At 38.4% G+C, this 19,917-nt stretch overlaps 1 protein-coding gene across 6 annotated transcripts in view; it reads right to left on the bottom strand.

Annotated features, from left to right (window-relative positions):
- The window catches only part of FGGY (FGGY carbohydrate kinase domain containing), an 85,247-nt gene that overhangs the window by 35,563 nt on the left and 29,767 nt on the right, over nt 1–19,917 (bottom strand). For all 6 annotated transcript variants that reach the window (XR_004160807.1, XR_002118218.2, XM_019618734.2 and 3 more), the window contains exons 6-7: nt 10,829–10,944; nt 309–437 (exon numbers count right to left, since the gene is read on the bottom strand). Coding sequence is in view for 4 of the 6 variants with exons in the window: in XM_019618734.2 (XP_019474279.1) it covers nt 309–437; nt 10,829–10,944 (245 nt within the window). In the remaining 2 variants the exon portion in view is untranslated. The remainder of the gene's footprint in view (nt 1–308; nt 438–10,828; nt 10,945–19,917) is intronic.

Raw genomic sequence — 19,917 nt, 5'->3', positions numbered from 1 at the left:
CAGCCCACTGGTGTTTCAGCTCAGGAGTTCAAAGTGGAACTGACAGGAGTTAATGCACAATTTGGAAGTTTGCTGCTAAGAAATAAATAAACAGCAATACCTGAGGGCCTTTCTATAAACAGATATTCAATATTGGTACTTATTGTTTGTTTTTGTTGTTGTTGTTTTTAATTTTAGTTATGCTATTTTATAAGAACAGCATCTGAGCAAGCTGCTGGATATAAAACTGGCTATGACAAAAAAAAAAAGAACTAAAATTAATTCAAGACATTCCTACTTCCCAGAACAGTAAATATGTGACTAAGTACCTAGTCCTCCAGCATGTGCATCAATGAGAGATGCTGCTACTGCAATCCCTTCGGGGAGACCGAGTTCTTTTGCAGCTTCTGGCGTTAGACCTTTTCCAACAGACTCTCCAGGAGACAAGACGTGGTTTCCTGGGCAGACACAAGAAAAACCATACACCTGTGAATTTACTAAACAGAAAAACAAACATGTATGTTATTACAAGAACTCCCTTCCTCTCCCTGAAGTTACTTGGTATATGTAACACTAAAAAGTGCATCAAAGAACTCTATCTGATTAAGAAATATCTCTCATTATGTATCTGTATGTTAAACACAACCATGCTAGATCAAACTGCTCCATAGTAATTTAAAAGTTCAAAAGCATTCAATGCCCTGTCTAGCCACAGAGAAAGATCTCACCACAAGCAATTAAATTTTGCTTGGCAGCTTTCCAAGAGATATGAAATACTCATACAGAAATTCCAAGTTCCTGTGGTAGTTGCTGCATACACTGCCTGCAGCCATTCTCTATGTACGGGAATGAGACTCAGCTCAGCCCGTGCTCACCACTGAAAGCTGATCCTGTTAAAAAAAAAAGACAATAACCTTCCCCCTTTTCATCTCCCTCACCCTCCCATCTCCATCCTAAGAGCTTCCACTAACAATAAGTTGGCTATAGTAACAGAAACTCTGAAAGAGAAACCAGCAAATTACTGCACTGTTGCAGCTGTACTTTCTCATAGGTTTAACCATCCATTTTTGAGTCCCCATTGGAGGTATGAAGAATGTCATGGCCACCCCAAACATGACCAATGCAACTCTCCTCTCTCAGGCTTGTCACTAGGAGTGACAGATCTCATCTGCATAGGTTTATACTATCATAATGCACATTTATTTTTTCTAGCTGAAATGTAACATATCGTTTTCAATAATTAAATTAGTGATAGAGATTGCTCAGAGCTTAAAAGAAACAGAGATTCAGGAAACTCAGAATTGAAGGACAGAGCCTCCTCCCTGGCAGCCAAGCCTAACCAAACCCAAGGTAATGATTGACAGCTCCTAGAATCACACACTTCTCAATTTATCTACAGGTTTGGTGGGTGAGAGGCAGTGTAGTAGATGCTCTCATATACCTCCCTGCCAATCCACTCCTTTAAGACAGAGACTTCTACTCATTTAATAATGCATAGTAGTGTCATTCAGTTCTGCAACTATGCAGGGCAGAACTGACAACACTTCTTTCTGAAAAAGAAAAGTTGATTGAGTTGAGAATGTTACACCTATAGAGCATTTCAATGTGTATAAAGGGAGCAAAACATTGTCCACAATAGAGGTTAATTAAGAGGAACAGCATATTGCAATTTAGCAGGAATACACAAATGCCTATGAGTATTACATTCTAGAAATAGTTATGTTATAACATTGTTTAATGAAAAGGCTACAATATTAAATTCACAGTTGGAAAATGGATTTTATATATCATAGTGGTAGTTGATCTTAGGTTTGGCTGTAGATGATACTGATTCTTCACTTTATGGAAGGCAGCCACATCCTGACTGAAGCAATGCATTGGGCACTTGGTGATTAGACAGCACATAAACTTCTTAGAGTTCACTTCTCCAAGAGTTTCTATTCTGTTGAAGCCACACCTCTGCCTCTGAAATGTTAGACTGGATTTTACACTGGAAATTTACAACAAATCTCTCATAGCCAAAATTTCTGGCTTGACTTTGGGTTTGTATTCAAACATTAGGGGCAGTAACCACAAGTCATCGTTTCCAGCTCTCAACTAACTTATGCAGAAGAATGTGATAATATCTTCACATCTCCTCACTCAAAAAAGTCTACTTTTTATTAATTCTTATTCACTGTGCTAGCTTTTACAAGAGATGTATATTTTTGATTTTTTTTTCCCAGTAGTAAGATTTGAGAGCAGGTTGCTTCTCTTCAAGATAAGTTTTTTGTTGTCTTCTGGTTTCTTAAGACATTAGAAAATAATACAAGTAAAACAGAGGTTGCATGCTTCACCTGACATTCAAAGACCATGCAGGTGGAAGGAAGTTCAAAAGAGTTCATGCAGCTAAAACCACATCTTTTTCTCCAGAATCAACTGCATGATATGAAAGCATACAGATATATTGTATATACAGCATGAGATGAAAATAATCTGAAATAAAACGTCTTTCCAGGGACTCAGTTTCACTGTTGGCTTATTTGGGGCTTATTTGTATCAGTCATATTGGTTAAATATTTTCATGTTTAATTATTATATGGTTATGCTCCAATTTAGAGATCAGGATTACTGCAAAATCTTTTCCTACCAGCTCCTCAATTATTGTATTTCTAGTTAACAAGCACTAATGGAGCATTTCCAGGTATAAGAAGAGAGGATTCTCCTAATGGAACAGAAAATGATCCTATCAATTCCATTGGTACAAGTGATGTACCAGAATGAGCAGCAACACTGCAGTCCTCCACAGGATTCAAATGTGTGAGAAAGTGCCCAGGGATGGGTTTCCTGTGATTCAAACACACAGCATAATAACACATTTATTGTGTTTTAATAAATGAATTCAAGGTAGAGTTCAGCCTGCCTCATTTATGAGTTAAGGTAAAGCTGAACAATTATTCCTTGACTGAAAGCATCTCCAGACAATTTGGGAAGTGACAGAACCCAGAAATCCCCCTTACATGGAGTGCAAAGGGGAGTCTCCAGCAATCAGGGAAATCAGCAAACAGAATATTGACTCTGACCCTCTGCTTCATCCTTTCAGTTTTAGCAATCAGTGTATGTTCTGCTACATGCACACGATCTGTTCTTAAAGAGCTTTATAAAAGAGCAAAAGCAGGCTCTGTGTGGCCACTGTCACACAGGAGTTGCTTTCTTGCACCCACGCAAGAGTGAGTAAGTAGGTGTGGAATGGGCAGAGACCTAGGAAGGGAATTACTATTCCCATGCTTTAATCCTCTACTGAAAAAGTAGAAAACTCAGCTAAACACCAGTATGCCTACAGTCTGTAGCTATAAAGCTATTAAAAGATAAGGTAAACGATGTAAAAATGCAAACAGAGGAGCCACAACTGAAAAGCAAAGTATTTGAAACAGGTTGTACACCAGTACTTGGCTGGCAGAGAATGGAGATTCTTACTTCAGCAAAATGCAGTGGCTCTTGAAGTCAAGGAACAGCTACTATACAAATAAAGGCATTGCACAGCTACTCACCAGGAATTCAACAGCAGGTGCTGCCACCCTTAAATCCTACCTGTCAGGGAAAAGAAGCTGCCAGAGGGGGAGGAAGGGAAATGAGCAGCCCGCATACACAAGCAGTCAGTGAGAGTATTACAGAGGCTGTAAAAAAGAGGCAGTGAAAGGACCGAGTCTTCCCAAGCCTCCTGCCAAAGTAAATGTATCGAGTCCTTTGTTTACAGTAGTCTCCTGTGCAAGTCATTTACCTTTGCTATAACGATTTCCAAAATTAGACCTAACCAAACAAACCCATAATGGCTGAAGCTGGAGAACTTTCTGTTTCACATTCATACAGCTGTTTCACCAAGGCAATGCCTTAATCCACAACCTTTTCATTTCGTACGAGACATATTATTTCTAGCTATTTTTCCCCTATAAAGCAGCAAGTTTACAAAAGGAAAAAGCTGTCTGAATCTCTTCCTCCTCTTTAATACTTTTTTGAAGACTAATGTTAGAATTTGCTATGATCAGGTTTTGTTTAAAGAATTTATGTAGTACCAATGACCCTCTACCTTTTAGGCAGTCACCACAGCAACCAGCTATTTACCAGACGTAACACACAAGGCAGACAATACATCTTCAGTCAATTTCAGTGATCAGAATTCACTCTACAGTCTTGCTAATATTTAACAGAACTAGGTTTTTAGTACATAGACCTTTTTAAAATAACAAAAGCAGGGGGCCAGCTAATTCAGCCATGACATACTCATCCACTTGAGAACAGCTTTTCATCCATCATGCAGAACATGACTGCACTGCATATGCAATTAAATTTGGCTGTATAAGTGCATAAAAATACAGAAGAAAGAAAAGGAAAAGGGGTTATTCCTTTTCTTCACTAACTTGACACAAGCAAAGTTGAAGGGGTACAGCAATCCCTCAGAAAGAAAAATAAAGGATACATTCTGTGTCTATTTCATAGACACCTTCCTAAAACAGGTCATTTAAATGCTTTTTAAATTCTTAGGCTGGAAGGGACCTTAGAGACCACTCAGCTCCAGCCTTTTACCATGGGCAGTGCTGCCACCCACTACATCAGGCTGTCCATGGTCCCACCTTGCCTGGCCTTGGGCACCTCCAGGGATGGAGCACACACCACTTCTCTGGGCATTAGTAGAAAGATGCACTGTAATCAAGTAATCAAGTAATAAGAAACACAGGTGTTCTTTCTCCTCCTCTGAACCACAGTATTAGAAGCTTCGTGGTGCATTTTCTCCAAACATTTGCTAATACTTGGAATAGCCCATTTACGCAGTGAATTCATTACAATTCTTGTAGGCAATTTCCAATTTTTGTTTTATATAATCATCACTGAATGCCAGAATTCTGGGATACGCAAAGAATCTGAGTAATACAGTTCTCCTGTTATGTCATCAAAACCCCATTTCAATAAAATAAATTACCATTACATACAATAATCATGTTTTACTGACGAATGTACTTAATACAATTATTAAATCTAGCTGGAGAGCAGAAGTGGCTGACATTCAGAGAAGAATGTAGCAGGACACTTATGTTGATGAGAAAATAGTATTCATTTTTTCTTAGAACTAAAGGTATGGTGGTCAAAAAAAAAAGTGTTAGAAATGGTCAGATTTTTTACTTTTTAAATATGGAAATATCCTCGATAAAATTTCTCAGTTGATACTTGAAAACATGAGAACTTTCCTTCAGAAAAATCAGAACAAATTACTATAGGGCAGCTTATTTAAGAGTGAGAAAACCACTCAGTTAAACAAAATCACTTGGGCTTTCTTCAGTTCAAAATTCATCTCTGTCTATGTGAGCTGCCACAGTAGCTTTAGGCAAACCTCATTTGGGTTCTTTCCATCCCACCCTTCCATACAACTTATGCTTCTGGCTGAACTACATCTCAACTACCTAACACATAATTATTTAAGGCAGACATGTTAGGTTGCTAAATAGTGGCAAAAGCAACCTAAGTGCAGGCAGATCTTGATTCATTAATCTGTAAAGTTGGTTTGCAGACCATAGGAGCCTACTTCACTAAATACTATTTCCTTCTTGTCCAAATGAAAGAGAGCTACCCCATGGAGAAATGAAAAGCTTTCCTGGTTAGAGGTCAAGAGAAAAAACATTCTGCATCATTGGATCAGTAGGCATGTATGCTGATGGACATGACTGAGTTGTCATCTCCAGATTTCAGTGAAATAGTGCAGAATGAACATCTTTTATAATGCATGGTTCACTACTCATTAAGATGACATGCATGTAGGTATACAGTACGTGTATTTAAATGTCTTCCTAAGTACCTAGACATAACATGTTTGTATTTAAATTCAGCTACCTGACCTCCCATTTTGCTTGCAAATCAGTAATTTCAATACACCAATCGTTCGTATTTCTGACACCTACAGTATGTTACTCCTACTCTAGTGTCTCTAGATGCTCAACAAGCATCATCAGTGTAGATGATGTGACTACTGCTACACTTTCAAAGCTGCAGGAATCAGAGTCTGATTTGATACAGTATGTCACTAGGATTGCACACACAATTGTAAAGCTTGTATTATTTACAGATTTCTACTTAACATATTTCTTTTCTATTACAGGGCAAGACTCCTTTCAGTGGTACACAGTAGCAATGCTCACAAGCTGACACATAGGAAAATACATTTAATCATAACAATAAATGTTCTTATTGAGGAAGGTTTGCCAATGCACTGGAAAAGGTTGACTTTGGAGTCACCATCTTTGGAAATACTCAAAAAGGAAGATACAGCCCTGAGCAACCTCCTGCAGATGACCCTGCTTTGAGCAGTAGATTCTGACTACATGATATGCAGAGATGCTTTCTAACCTCAACCATTCATGTGATTCAGTGACCTCAACACTTAAAAAAAAAAAAAAAAAGTAGAAGTCAAAGGTCAATGTCACTTTTCTAAGAAAAAATACTTTAACTTGTTACTGATGAATCACAGATTATGAAAAATGCCTCAAGCTTTGAGGAAGGAGGAACCCTAAAACTGCTTTGCACTGTGCCAGTTTCACCTCCTTCATAGTTACTGCAGCTCTTGGATGGTTTGAAGTGACAGGAAGCCAGAGAAGTTAATACATCTGGAACACTTCACTTGTAAATTCCACAGATAAGTGTAAATATCCTGTGATTCATTGTTTTAACTTTGTTCAAAATTGTAACCTGTTTTACTTTATTGGGAATAGGAGAAGACAAAGAAGATGAAAGGACTCCATATAGAAGAGAAATGTTTTACTTACCATTGTCTACTATTTACAAAGTGTGATGTTTAAAGCTCATTCTTACAATCCGGTTTTGTGAAGAACTGGCAGTTATGAGTTGACCTGAATAAAAATCATCATCTGCCTCTTCTAGCCTTCCAGGGAATCCCTCATAAACTTTGGAAGACCTGGTATCAAAGGCCTCAGTGAAGTAAAAAAATTGACAGAACTAATAGATTGCTGCAGTATAAGTTAATATTCGCTCTATTCTCCCATCCTTCACTGATTCTCCCATTTTCACCCTAAAATATAAATAAATTAATAGAACTTACAAGTATTAAAATGGATCACTTCTAACAAAATACAAAAGCAAGAGGATGCTAAGTGCAAACAACGGAGTACATAATATCATTACCTCTGCTAGTTTTGCAGATGGAAGTAGATAATAGCATATGCAACACTATAACTGTTCATACAAAATGTTCATGATTAGAAAGCTTGCAATTTTCTTAATTGTTCGAATGCTTAAAAGACCAAAAGGCTTCACTTACCTACATCTGAAAATCCCGCATACTGTAAAGCTTTCTCACAGTAAGAATGATAACCTGCCTGCAGTAGGGGGCCTGCTTTGCAGGGGGGCTGGACTCGATCTCTAGAGGTCCCTTCCAGCCCCTACAGTTCTGTGATTCTGTGGTAACATATCAAAAGAGTCACAGCTATCTTGTCAAAATCCTAAACTGTATAAGGTTTTCTTTATTATTAATTTATGAATAAATGATACAAATTAAAGAACATTAGATATGAACATTCACATATTTATGCAGTTCAACAGATCTTACTTTTCAGGACACTCAGAAATGGCCTACACAAGCACATGAAACCACCAAAATTCCAGGTCTCAGTGTCCTGGAATGAAGGGAAGGGTTATGGTTAAGAGATGGCAAAGAGCTAGGGCTGTCAACATGTCAGCCTTCCATACACAGCATACAGGAACAGTGCTGGGCAGTACACACAGTGTTCTCCCAGGTAAATTGAGCCATTTTCAAACAAAAAGAGACCTAGCATAAAATATTACCATTCAGTAAGAAATCATTATTTGGTCCCTTAAGTAGCCCCTGAAGTAGAGAGTTGTGGTGAAAATTTATCAGTCTTTTTCCTCCAAATGGAATATACACTTCAGTACCCTAAGAGGTCTACAGCACATGAAATTTTAAAGGAATTGTTAATGTCCTTCTAGGTTTTAGAATACCACAAAGAGATACTTGTCATGCATTTTCACCACAACAGATAAATGCTAATGCTTGTAGTACACAATGCTTTCACAGTGGTTTTGAATACAAGTCATCTTCTGCTCTCTTGGTGGGCAAATTAATGAGATCAATAAGTTTTGAAATATTTCCAGATACAAATCTTTACCTTCACAAAAGCGATTGGTACACTCACAATGTACACAGACAACTTATTCTGTGGATTCCCTGAAAGGTTACTCTGCTCTGAGAAATGTAAAATGTCAAAGGCCTGGGAATTTTCATATGTGAACCCACACTTTGATGTGGGAAAGGTCTGTGGATGATGCTAAAGGTCAGAAGTGAGGGTCATCCTTAATCAACAAGGTTATATGTTAAATTAAACTGAAACTACAAGAAGCATACTACCTGGAACCACAAGCACTGCTCTGATTACAGTAAACAGATTCTTAAAGGGCAAGACCTTTTAAAGTGATGTTGAAAAGCGAATTTATCAGGATAAAAAAAATAAGTACATTAAATAAGTTTCTCTCAGGTAATTTCCATACATATTTTCAGTGTCATGACAGTTAAAGCTACTTCAAAAAACCTTCCAGTCATAATTATTCATCCTCTGATTGGAAGCAACACTGACTTCAATTACAGATTAAGAATGAATAACATTTCTCCCCATTTCAACTGGCAAACTACATATGTTTGTTACAATAAGAAAATTCAGCTGATTTTATTTTGTGATTTTTGCTTTCTTTAGAAATAAATTATGATTCAGAGCCTACTGCTTCTAATCTTTTAGTGATATTTTTCTCCCCTATCTGTCCTATCACTCTTTTCAATGGGAACGGGCAGATATTAAAATACATCCTTGCATTTGAGCTCAACAAACCTTGAGCAGAGGTATGTGGGCTTGGGCAAGCTCTACAGGAGAACAAAAAGGGAAATTCCATAAGAATTACTTCAGACTTATTATGGTCTTGTTTATATTTTTATTTGAAGAGGAGTTTTTGACCTTTTACAGTTTCCCACCAACCTACTCCTACCCAGGTTATCTGTCAATTTCAAGCTCCTTAATCTGTAAGCCAGCTAAATGTACTGCTTAGAATTCTGTTCTGTTAGGCACAGCACAGTATTATAAACCTCCCTGAAGGGCACACACTGCTGACCATATGAGTTACTTAAACAAATAGCTTTCGTTTTGTATAACGTGCTAAAGTTAATGGGAGCTGAGCTAGTTCATTTCATGGGACATTGCCCTGAAGCAGTATTAGAACTACAGACTCAACTGAGATTGTCAAAGGCTTGATCCCTCATTCGTTGTGCTTAGAGCAGCATTTGTGGGCTCTTGGGAGGAGGTCTATGTGATGCTGCTGCCTCACCAATACTGCTGACACTTCTGGAGCTGCCAGGGGGTCTTCCATAATACAAGACTGTTCCAGCTGCAGCTTGACCAGTGCTGCTGCAGTCAATGAATGGTACTTTCCTGGTAGCTGGACCTATACTGCTTTCATTAATTTAAATTAAGTATAGGAAAGCTGAGCTCATTAAGAGTGTTCCTAGCAAGTTAGGTAACACTTAACATTCAATAAACCAAATAAAACCCCAAATTTTCACTGGAACAATGTTATAACTCTCTTTTTCACAAGTACAGAGACACTCATAAGACAGGGTTTAGACTAATGGTTATTTGTTTGAAAATCAGTACGAGTGTCCAACTAGATGCTTTTCCTGTTAACTGAAAATAATTTTTTTTTTTTCCAAGAAGCACCTGTCAACTGAAGCTAATTTACTGATTTGTTCTGTAAATATTGTGCTTTGAAAAAATTATAAACCTTACACTGCAAATTCATTAGTCTTGTATTGCCAGATTTTGAGTCATGAATAGATTAGCTTTATGAGGTCTCCATCACAACAAAAAGGTCCTTTTTATTAATGGTTACTTGAAACATGTATGTTGAGTTACTTAAAGAAGCAAATTGTTTTGCGCTGCCTTTTAAGTGTATTGCATAAATATTGTATTAAAGCCTTAACTTACAGTTCATAAATAATTTATCTTAAAAATACTATTCCACAAGACCATCAGCTGCTGAGACATTCTATTTTCTGCTAAAAACATGTATTTATTGCTAGTCTTAGTTTAACCAGTAGAAGATTTGCTAAAAGCCACGTTTGAATACCATTCCTATAACATTTGTCACCAAAACCTCAGAAAGCTAAAAACCTTATATTCAGTAAGTTTTATACCTTTGAGTAAGCACTTTCATTGGCAGGGGGAAATGCTGAAATCTATTCAAGGAAGTTTTCAGATACAATTATCTGATATATCTGAAAATAGCTTATAGTGTATTTTGTGATGATCAGAATAGTTCATAATTTCATTATGTTTCATTTCACTACAGTCCTCCCCATGCCATTTCTATTTCATGTTGCTGCATTTTAACTACTGTACAAACTTGTTCAAAGTACTAGACATTAAAAAATCAAAGGAAATTTCAGATAATTAACTTTGATGAACGAGCATATTTTAATTCATGTCTGGTAATATTCTTGTTAATGACATGTCTGCTTAGGACATCCATTAAAAGTCCATTAACTTAACAGGGAAAGTCTAATAAAGTTATCCTGGAAATTTTCTGGTATATTAACATTATGGACTTTTAATGAATATCTGCTGTAGGAATTGCTATTAGCAAGCCTACCGTTCTAATTAAACTCAGGCTCAAAGAGAGTGGAGAAACAGTATGAAGATACTAATAAGCAAAAGTCCATTTTTGGAAAATTCCTATAAGGGACATTGGTATGGGCTACAAACATGCTTACAATAGCAGCTATAAGCATTTTTTCCCTCCAACATACCTATTTTTTCATATTTATCCTTCACCAAATCTTCTAAGCCAATTATCTTCCAGAAACTGTCATCCCAACCTCCATCTGAAGCGTACGTCCACTTGCACACTAGTGTACATAAGGACCTGAAAGGAGAGAACACATGCACAAAATCAGGAGAATGAACACACATATCGTTTTAAAATTGTTTGCGCAAAACTCTCTCTTTAATCACTGCTCAAAAGTTCTAAGCATAATGCTAACAATTTATTTATTTAAATTGGTTAATGTTTGGAGTGTAAGCCTTGAGATACGTTTAAAAAACCTTACGTTTAAAATTCTTTTCTGCTGTAACAGCTCCTTGTCTAGCCACCTGATTGCATCAATCAGTCAGTCAGGCCATGCAGCTATTATGGCATGAACATAACAGCTCTTCAGCAAGCAGCTCAGGGAAAAGTTGTTGCTTCTCCAGGCTGTACCTAAGTAGAAATGTTTTGTTTGAAGTAAGTTCTTAGAAAACCTATTTCTTATGTGCAAGCTGAATTACAATTTGCAGAAGATGCATGCGCTGATAATTAAATGGCACTACCTCAATACCTGCAGGTATAAAAATGCCTTTGTCAGGTGAATGTGTTCAAGTAAATTGCACAGAACTGTCAGAGCTTCTGTCCAGCACGTGTTTAAGTATCACTATCATCAGCTCTGCATTTCAGTAGAAGCTGATGACAGGTCAGTGAAATGTTGAAATAGCATTAGCCACGATGTAAGTGAATGCAGCATTAAAGGTTTTGATTCAGGTCTCATTGCTGATAATGGTGAATGATGAACTTCACCATGACAGTACAGCATCACAAACATTTTATTTCTCCTAAAGTGATCCATACTCTTAACATCCCATTTCCCTCCAAAATATGTTCCAGGACACATAGTATTTTAATACACTGTTGCCTGTCCAAACACTAAGAACTACCTCAGAACAGCATTTAATCGTTCTTAGGAAGTCAGTAAACTAAAAGGCACTAATAATGGTATTTTCCACAAATCAGCTCAAACCTCTTACTGAAAGGAAAAATTAGGACACAGAACTTCAATGAAAGATCATTTCATGACATTAGGAAAAAATGTAACACATAAAGAGTGAAACAATAGTGCATTGTTTTCCCAAACACAGTAAATACCAAATCATAACAAATTATCATCAAAACAGAATATGCATTTTTGTAATTACACCAATGTTATGAACAGCTGCCACATCCTGAAAAAAAGCCCTAAGGATGACAACTAGATGTCATGGTTTCTCACTTTCAAAGCTCATAAAAGCAGATCCCTCTGAGTCTCCATACTTATCCAAAGAGAAACTTAGCCAGCTCTCTGGGCCTCGAAGAGCAGGTTTTACACCTGCAGGGGCCAGCTCTTCCATACAGCTCACTCTGAGCAGCATTATATATACAGCTCAGTGAAACGTTGTGAACAGGGGACAGACTGTGCTAAGTATATCCACAGCCTTATATAGATTCTTAATATCTAAGGGAAAGTAGTATACTGCAAAAGGGCACTCTGCTCTCTTAAATTACAGCTCAAGAATCTCAGTTAATGGATTTGCTTGACATGCTCACAAAGACCAATTAACTTTACTACATGGTTCAGAAGAACGCAGATGTGTTGGCCCAAGTTCCTGCTGCTTGCCTGATAAGGTGCCCTAATAATTACACACAGATTTGCTCAACTTGTATAGCCTGGAGAGCTCTATACCCACAGACAGAATAGTTTCTTCATGTTTCTTCACATTTTTGATCAATGGCATAGACACATATTTGTTTTATCGGCAGCTCCCCTCCAGCGTATCACCACAATGAAGCAATATCTCAAATGGTATCTTGGAAAATCTGCACCCAAAAAGACTGGTCAGTAAAGAGGAAATGGGGGAATCAAAGCATTTACATCACCAGCAACTCCTAGATTTTATGAGATGAAGGACAGACATTAAACAGAAAAAGTACTAATGTTTGCTGCAGCATACTCCTTTTCCCCTATCTCACAGTGCTACCTCAATTATTTGGTCACAAATAGCAGACTTGCAGCAACTGATCCTGAGAAGGAGATTGATAGAAGCGAAATCTCCCTTTATTTTACTGTCAGAATCACTGGGTTCAAAGGTGTTGAGTTTATAGGTAATAATCCAGGCAACCATCCTTTCCTGGCTGCCTCGTCCAGCACAGGACTTCAGAAGACATGGTGCAGAACCCCTCAGAAGCACAGGCCATATTTAGCTAGGCTGACAGACTGAATTAGAAGACTCTTTTCTTCAAGCATATTACAAATACAAATAATTTCTCTCTTTTCTGCTCAGAACAGAATGCTTCACTCAGAATATTCCCACTGAAATAAGCAGCACATTTACATGGAAAGTTTTATTTATGTAAACCATATTTTCAACAGGAATATGATTATATTTAGAGGTTTACTTGGTTGCTTCCTTTTTTTTTAAAAAAAAATAATAAAAACAACAAATTCTAGTCTATGAAGAACCATAGGATCCTATTTGCATCCAAGAGCCCCAGGAAAAAAAAAAATCACTGCCACATTCATTACAAAGTAGATTTGGCTGAGCATGGCATATTACACAATCCCTTTTATTTACTGTCTAGTGTTGAGCTCTTGTACATCTCTTGCTGAGAACTGGCTGTGGATGTGCTGATGTTCTGTATGACCAGAATCTCAGTATGTCCACATAAGAAAAACAGGAGGTTCCAAGTGCAGTGGTTGAGCTTATCCTGATACCTCCCAAAATGCTATCTGAAAGGAACCATCTGCCCTCATTAACCTCCAAAAAGATACAGGCAAACTAGACCCACAGCCAAAGCAACTCAGGTACTCAAAGGTAGTTAAACATGGGCTATGCTCACATTGTCTTTCCATTCTGAGAATTCTTCTCATACTCTGTCTTGCTCCTTAGAGAGAAAGAAATCAGAAACACTCAAAGAAAAATGGGAAACACTGTATGGTCCTTTCTACCTGCATGAAAATGCATCTAAAAATAATTTACAGAAAGCTTTACCATGATTTGAATATTACCCATTTAAGAGTTGCCACAGTTTTATGCATTGGTTTGTTCTTTGCTGGGATAGCACTTGCCATCTTCAACAACAAAACACATTTCAGTCCACATTTTGTAATTGCAGTGGTCTTCTAGATGTCTTCCTACCTTAGGGTATAAGACTTACTATAGAAGTCCTGTTATCGAGAATGCTTACCATTAATATAACAACAACAAAACAAGTTTTCTCCCTGAGAAGTGACCTCATAAGGTATTCACACATGATCTGCCATTCGAGATGCTGGGTACAATGCTCGTTAGCCTGCAACACAAGTCAGCTACCAGCTTTAAAAGGCAAGTATTCTTATCTTGATCATCTTGAACTGAATAGAAGCTTTGCTCTTGATTCCAAAGGAAAAGCATCTGCTTCATTCATCCAAACAGGTTAGAGATTAATTCAAACTAATGAACATAACTGATTTTTCAGGCATCATTAGTACTGCAAGAGTTTAAGCACAAAATACGGATCACTTTAATGAAAAAATGCCCTTGCAAGCCGGGTCACACATAGAGAGACTTCGTAGTAATGAACCAACTGCACCTGCTGAGGAATGTAACCAAAGCTAAGCCCTGCAGAAGCTACGATAAAGCACTGCCAGGTCCCAAAAGGAATGACATGCAGTAGGATAAAGTAACTTTCTGCAGTCTGTTGGACAGATTTACTTAAAGCCACAAGCAATCAACAACTGAGAAAGCTATACGAGGTTCTAAAAGCAAGAAAGAGATCTGAAACAATGGAGTGCAACTGTCAAAACATCAAAACATTTTTCCTTTTGTTATGCAAACTTGAAATTTAAAACAGATTTTGAATTCAAACTGAAACCCAAGGCTTAGGTTCTGCTCAAACTTCTCCACATCTGGACCAAGCTGTCAATGTCCTTGCAAATTACGCATCCCAGTCTTGAGGATTTTTCACAAAAAAGTTTTGTTGTTTTTACAAAAATGTTCCAGATGAAAAATTAAGACATAGCACATACACTCCCACCATCCAAGCCTTATATTAAGCAGAACTAGAGTGCTTCAAGAGCTTGAAATATAGCAGACATTATCACAGAGCAATAACGTGCAATTATTCTCTGCTGCATTATAACTAATGTCATATATGTTAAGACATGATCTTCTGAATAGAACCAGATTACTACTTCCATATACCAGTGTCTCTGCCTACCTGGCTACTTTGGGGGAAAACAGGAAAAGAAGAGGGTAATTTGTCTTAGGGGAATACCTCCCAGGTAACAGGAGAAAAAAATGTGACATCTAGTCACTGAGACTTGGAATGTATAAAATGTATGACATGCTGCCCACATCAAGTGCTTGCTAAAAAGAATCAAAGAGCTGTGAGCGCTGTAAGAAGAGCTGCACCTGTTGTCACTCAGTCACTACTATAGATCTCCCGGGCAGATTAGCTTTAAACCACAGGGCCAAGTAAGTCTGGGTGTGCACCACTTCACATGTGCTGTCTGCATTTCACTCATTTCACCTATTCAACAGCTCTTTAATTGTATGAAGACAAATCAAAACATGTTAGAGTCTGTTCCATCTACCCAACCATCCAAATCTCAAGTTTCTAATATTTACAGCACCCCACTACTTTTTATTATTAATACTTTGATTTAAACCCTGTGAAATTCCTGCTTGCCCAAATCCATTGCCTTAGCACAGCAGCTCAATGCGACCCAGTGCGAAAGCAAATGATACCCTGGGCTCCATCAGAAGAGGGGTGGCCAGCAGGGACAGGGAGGCGTCCCCCTCTACTCTGCTCTTGTGAGGCCCCACCTGCAGTACTGTGTCCAGGTCTGGAGCCTCCAATACAAGAAAGATAGAAAGCTGTTGGAGAGGGTCCAGAGGAGAGCCACGAAGATGATCAGGGGACTGGAACACCTCCCCTACGAAGACAGGCTGAGGGTGCTGGGCTTGTCCAGCCTGGAGAAAAGAAGGCTGCAGGGTGACCTCATTGCAGCCTTCCAGTACCTAAAGGGAGCCTACAAACAGGAGGGTAATCAACTCTTTGAAAGGGTAGATAACAGCTGGACAAGGGGAAATGGTTTTAAGTTGAAGGAGGGAAGAATTAGGTTGGATGTCAGGAGGAAGTTCTTTACTAGGAGAGTGGTGAGGTGCTGGAACAGCTGCCCAGAGAGGCTGTGGATGCCCCGTCCATCCCTGGAGGTGTTCAAGGCCAGGTTGGATGGGGCCCTGGGCAGCCTGGGCTGGTATTAGATGTGGAGGTTGGTGGCCTTGCATGTGGCAATGGGTCGGAGCTTTGTGATCCTTGAGGTCCCTTCCAACCCTGGCAATTCTGTGATTCTGCGACTTCTGACAAGGGTTGCCTTCTAACACAACATTAAACATGCCAAAAAGAAAGCGATGGAGAAGCAAGCCTGGGACAACTAGCAGACACATTCCCATTGCACTCAGAGGTCTCTGCAAAAAAGGTAGCAAGGATATTGTTTTAATTAGCGACAAATTCTACTGGATTGATCCTTCCTATGCTCTGAATAACAATAATAATTCTCATAAAAGTAGTCTGCCTGCCAAATTTGGAGTTTTGAAGAAAACAGCACTTCAGTTTCAAAAAAGTTTTAGTAGGAAAGACTTTTTCCTGCAAGTATGGAAGTTTGGTGGAAGCCACCAACCCACCAAAGTAAGCAGGATGGAAAACAGCTTGGGACCTCTAAGCTGGATACATTGAAACTAATGCAGTGACACAGTGTCTGAGTAAGACTTTCTCCTACACTTTCAACATAATTTCTCTTTCAGACTCAGATCTACTGCTACAACTTTTGTACAGCTTTTCCTTAAAATATGCATTGAAAATATTTGAGTTTCAGCAAAAAAATAGTGTATGCTCTCCATTTTTTCCTTAATGTCGTTCTGTGAATTCCTATGGTGCTCAGAGATTCCCTCACAATCGAGGAGATTAAAGCACAATGGAAAAAGAAATCACGGTCTTCTACTCAGCAGCTCTGCCTCTCTTGCACCTGGATAAGTCAGAAGCCTCACTGAACTAGGGGCATAACTTTCCTTGAATAATGTAAAACAGGTCCATCTCCCTTCCTCTACTATAAATCTTCCTGGCAAAGCACAGCCCATGACAGAGTACCACGCTCTTATAAAAGAGCTATGCTCTTAGAGACAGCCCTTGAGGCACTGGGATTCCTTCACATCTCTGACCAACAGACCCAGGCATCCCACTAGTGTTTAAAACCCACTCTATCAAAAGAGGAAATGCACTGGGCTGTAAGAGGCAGCAGGTTTTGTTTCATTTCCACTGAGATGGGAGTTTCTTTTCTGAGTTTGAGGTATTAGATCAGACTTCATCTCAGTATCATACAAGTTTCCAAGAGCATCCAAGAAGAAAATACAATACAGTTGCTTGCAGAACTATAACATTGTTTCCTTGCAGTTTTTTTTCCAGGACCTCAGTGAGGACACATCTCAAGGTAGACAGATGTATTACTGTGGATTTCAGGCCTCTTGTCAGGATACAGCACACAGAAGCAGGACTCTGAGCATACAGAAATCTGTGATGAAGTCTCACTCGGGGCCCTTAGTAATAAGGAGCAGGGAAGAAAGTCTTTCAATTTAAAAATAATAAAAAAAGATCAATTATTTCTGCAAAGGGTGGGAAAAGTAATTAACAGAAACTACACTGCAGAATTTGGGGTTTATGCTGTAACTCTTAGGTTTTGTCTAGCTTTTTACATTACAGAATTTTCCAAGCAAATATGTTGCTTACTTATAGGGAAAGATTTTATTGCCTGAAAAATACAATAAACATCTGCAATTTTCTACACCCACAGCTATAATTAATCTCCTCTGATTACAGCCACTCCCTGACAAGATTCCATGTTATATTTAAACACTGGATGCCACTCTCACAGTAAAAAACAAACAGAAAACAACAGAACAATAGGATCATTTTCAAAGACTCCATAGCAGCATAAGATTTAGAATCAGCAATGTCCTTTAAATTGCACTATCAACTGCCCATCCCAGCCAGAGCTAAGAATGACCTCTAATTGCCACTGCAATGGGCTCAGAAGTCTCTTGAGAAATATAAAGTGTAGATGTTGTCTGTGCTACAGAAGAGGTATGAGATTGATGTTGTATTATACAGAAATACTTCAAACTCAATGACAGATTGCTGGGGAAAGCAATACTGTGACACTCAGACTCTAAGGATCAGCCCCCATAAATAAAATCCTGGGTTGTCTAAGGCTCCTTAAGAATGTAACCTTTGTACATCTTGCCAGAGGTTTGAAATAACACACATGTGTTTATATACATACAGATATATACTCAGGATTGGGAAGATGAACATGTCTGTAATTGTTTGCTGGAATCTATTGAAGCCTGTCTTCAGTAAATATAAACAAACACATCAAACACTGAAAATGTCAAATAAAGTCATACAAGGGAAGAAGAATCTCGAAGTTAAATGAGAAGGTATTTCTTGTATTATTTGTAACGTTGTCCAATTAAAAAAAAAAGTGTGCTTCTCTTTAGGAACAAGCTATTAAAAGCCTTAGAGCATTAGATTTTAAAATTCAGTTTTCCTAGAAGTTATGTCATCAGGCCTGAAGGGAAACACCCATCCCAAAAGCAGCATGGCAAATCAGATTAATCCCCTGTGTATGTCCAGTAACTTCAGTGGATTCTTACCAGGGATGCATTTAGCTAAACATGTTGAGTTGGATGAAAAACTACAAAATAAGAATATCTTATCCACCCACATATGCCTCACCACGTCATGAGGCAAGGGGAAGCAAGCAGTCAGCAGACTGCTTTTTTTCTTTTTAATTAATTTTGTTCTGTTTTATATTACAGACATCCAACTAAGATTCAAGCCCATTGTCTTCGGCATTGTTGAAAAACACATAATGAGGCACAGTCCTAGACACAAAAATGTATTGTCTAGACAAATCAGACATAGCATGTGGGGCTGGAAATATTAATCCATTCCATGAAAAAATGGCAAACAGAGGAAAAAGAAATGGAGAGATTTGGCCAAGGGTCAAAGAGTAACCATCAGTCAGAGCCCTGAATTGAATCCTGAGACTTAGTCCAGTGACCTGGGCAGAAAGACAGATACTATCCTGCTGAACATATCAGAAATCTTCCTATGCACAGCTATGGACTAAAGCATGAGAGGAATAAGAAGCATATACACAAATAAATCTATTTCTGCCTAATTTTTAAAACCTTAATAAGCAAAGGAGAGGTAATAAAAATCATCCCAAAATGAAAAGCAAAACTGGTAATGAAGCCCATGCACCCAGATGCCCGTCAGGCACTCGCCCTCCAGACAGACCTATGCCACTATGCAGCATCAGCAGCACTTCAGAAAAACAGACTCTTCCAAGCTCAGTATTTCAAGTAAACAATAGGAAATCAAATAAATATTTCAAGAAAGAGGCTGTATTTAAAATATATATATTGTTTCCAGTTACACAACAAGCAGGAGCACACCACCACTCACACATCTGTCAGCAATAATTGGTGCTTCAGTCACTGGTTCTAACATGGCCACACGTATCCCTCCTATCTTTTGGCTGTGTTAGACTTTATTATGCAACAGAACTAGCATCAGCAGCTTTTAGGAAGGCTGCAGTTGTTGGCTCCGTGACACTTCAGATATCCCCCTACCATGTGAAAAGTCAATGTGGGACATGCACCACCAACATTCTTCTTCAGGGAGCACAAAGGATGAGCTATTTTGGACTCTTCCAGGTTTGGAAAGCGTGGCATGAAGCTGAGAGCACGTCTGGCCAGCAGCAGTGCACACACATTCTCTGCTACTGCGAATCTGATACGAACAATGCCAAACTTAGTGATATGGTTTGTGCTGTTTCCATAACACTCCATCGAGTTAGGGCAGCAGGAAAAAACCTGAGATCAATATTTTGAGAAATATTTCTCAAATTTGCTATAAAGAAAGATTTTACCAATTCATGAGTAAATAATGCATTTGTTCCTAGAGTCAAAACTGTTGAGATCCTAATTCAGCATGGTACTTAAAACA

This window comes from Meleagris gallopavo, chromosome 10, assembly GCF_000146605.3.
Source record: "Meleagris gallopavo isolate NT-WF06-2002-E0010 breed Aviagen turkey brand Nicholas breeding stock chromosome 10, Turkey_5.1, whole genome shotgun sequence".
Taxonomy (NCBI): domain Eukaryota; kingdom Metazoa; phylum Chordata; class Aves; order Galliformes; family Phasianidae; genus Meleagris; species Meleagris gallopavo.
This window is presented reverse-complemented; position numbering and strand designations above follow the sequence as displayed.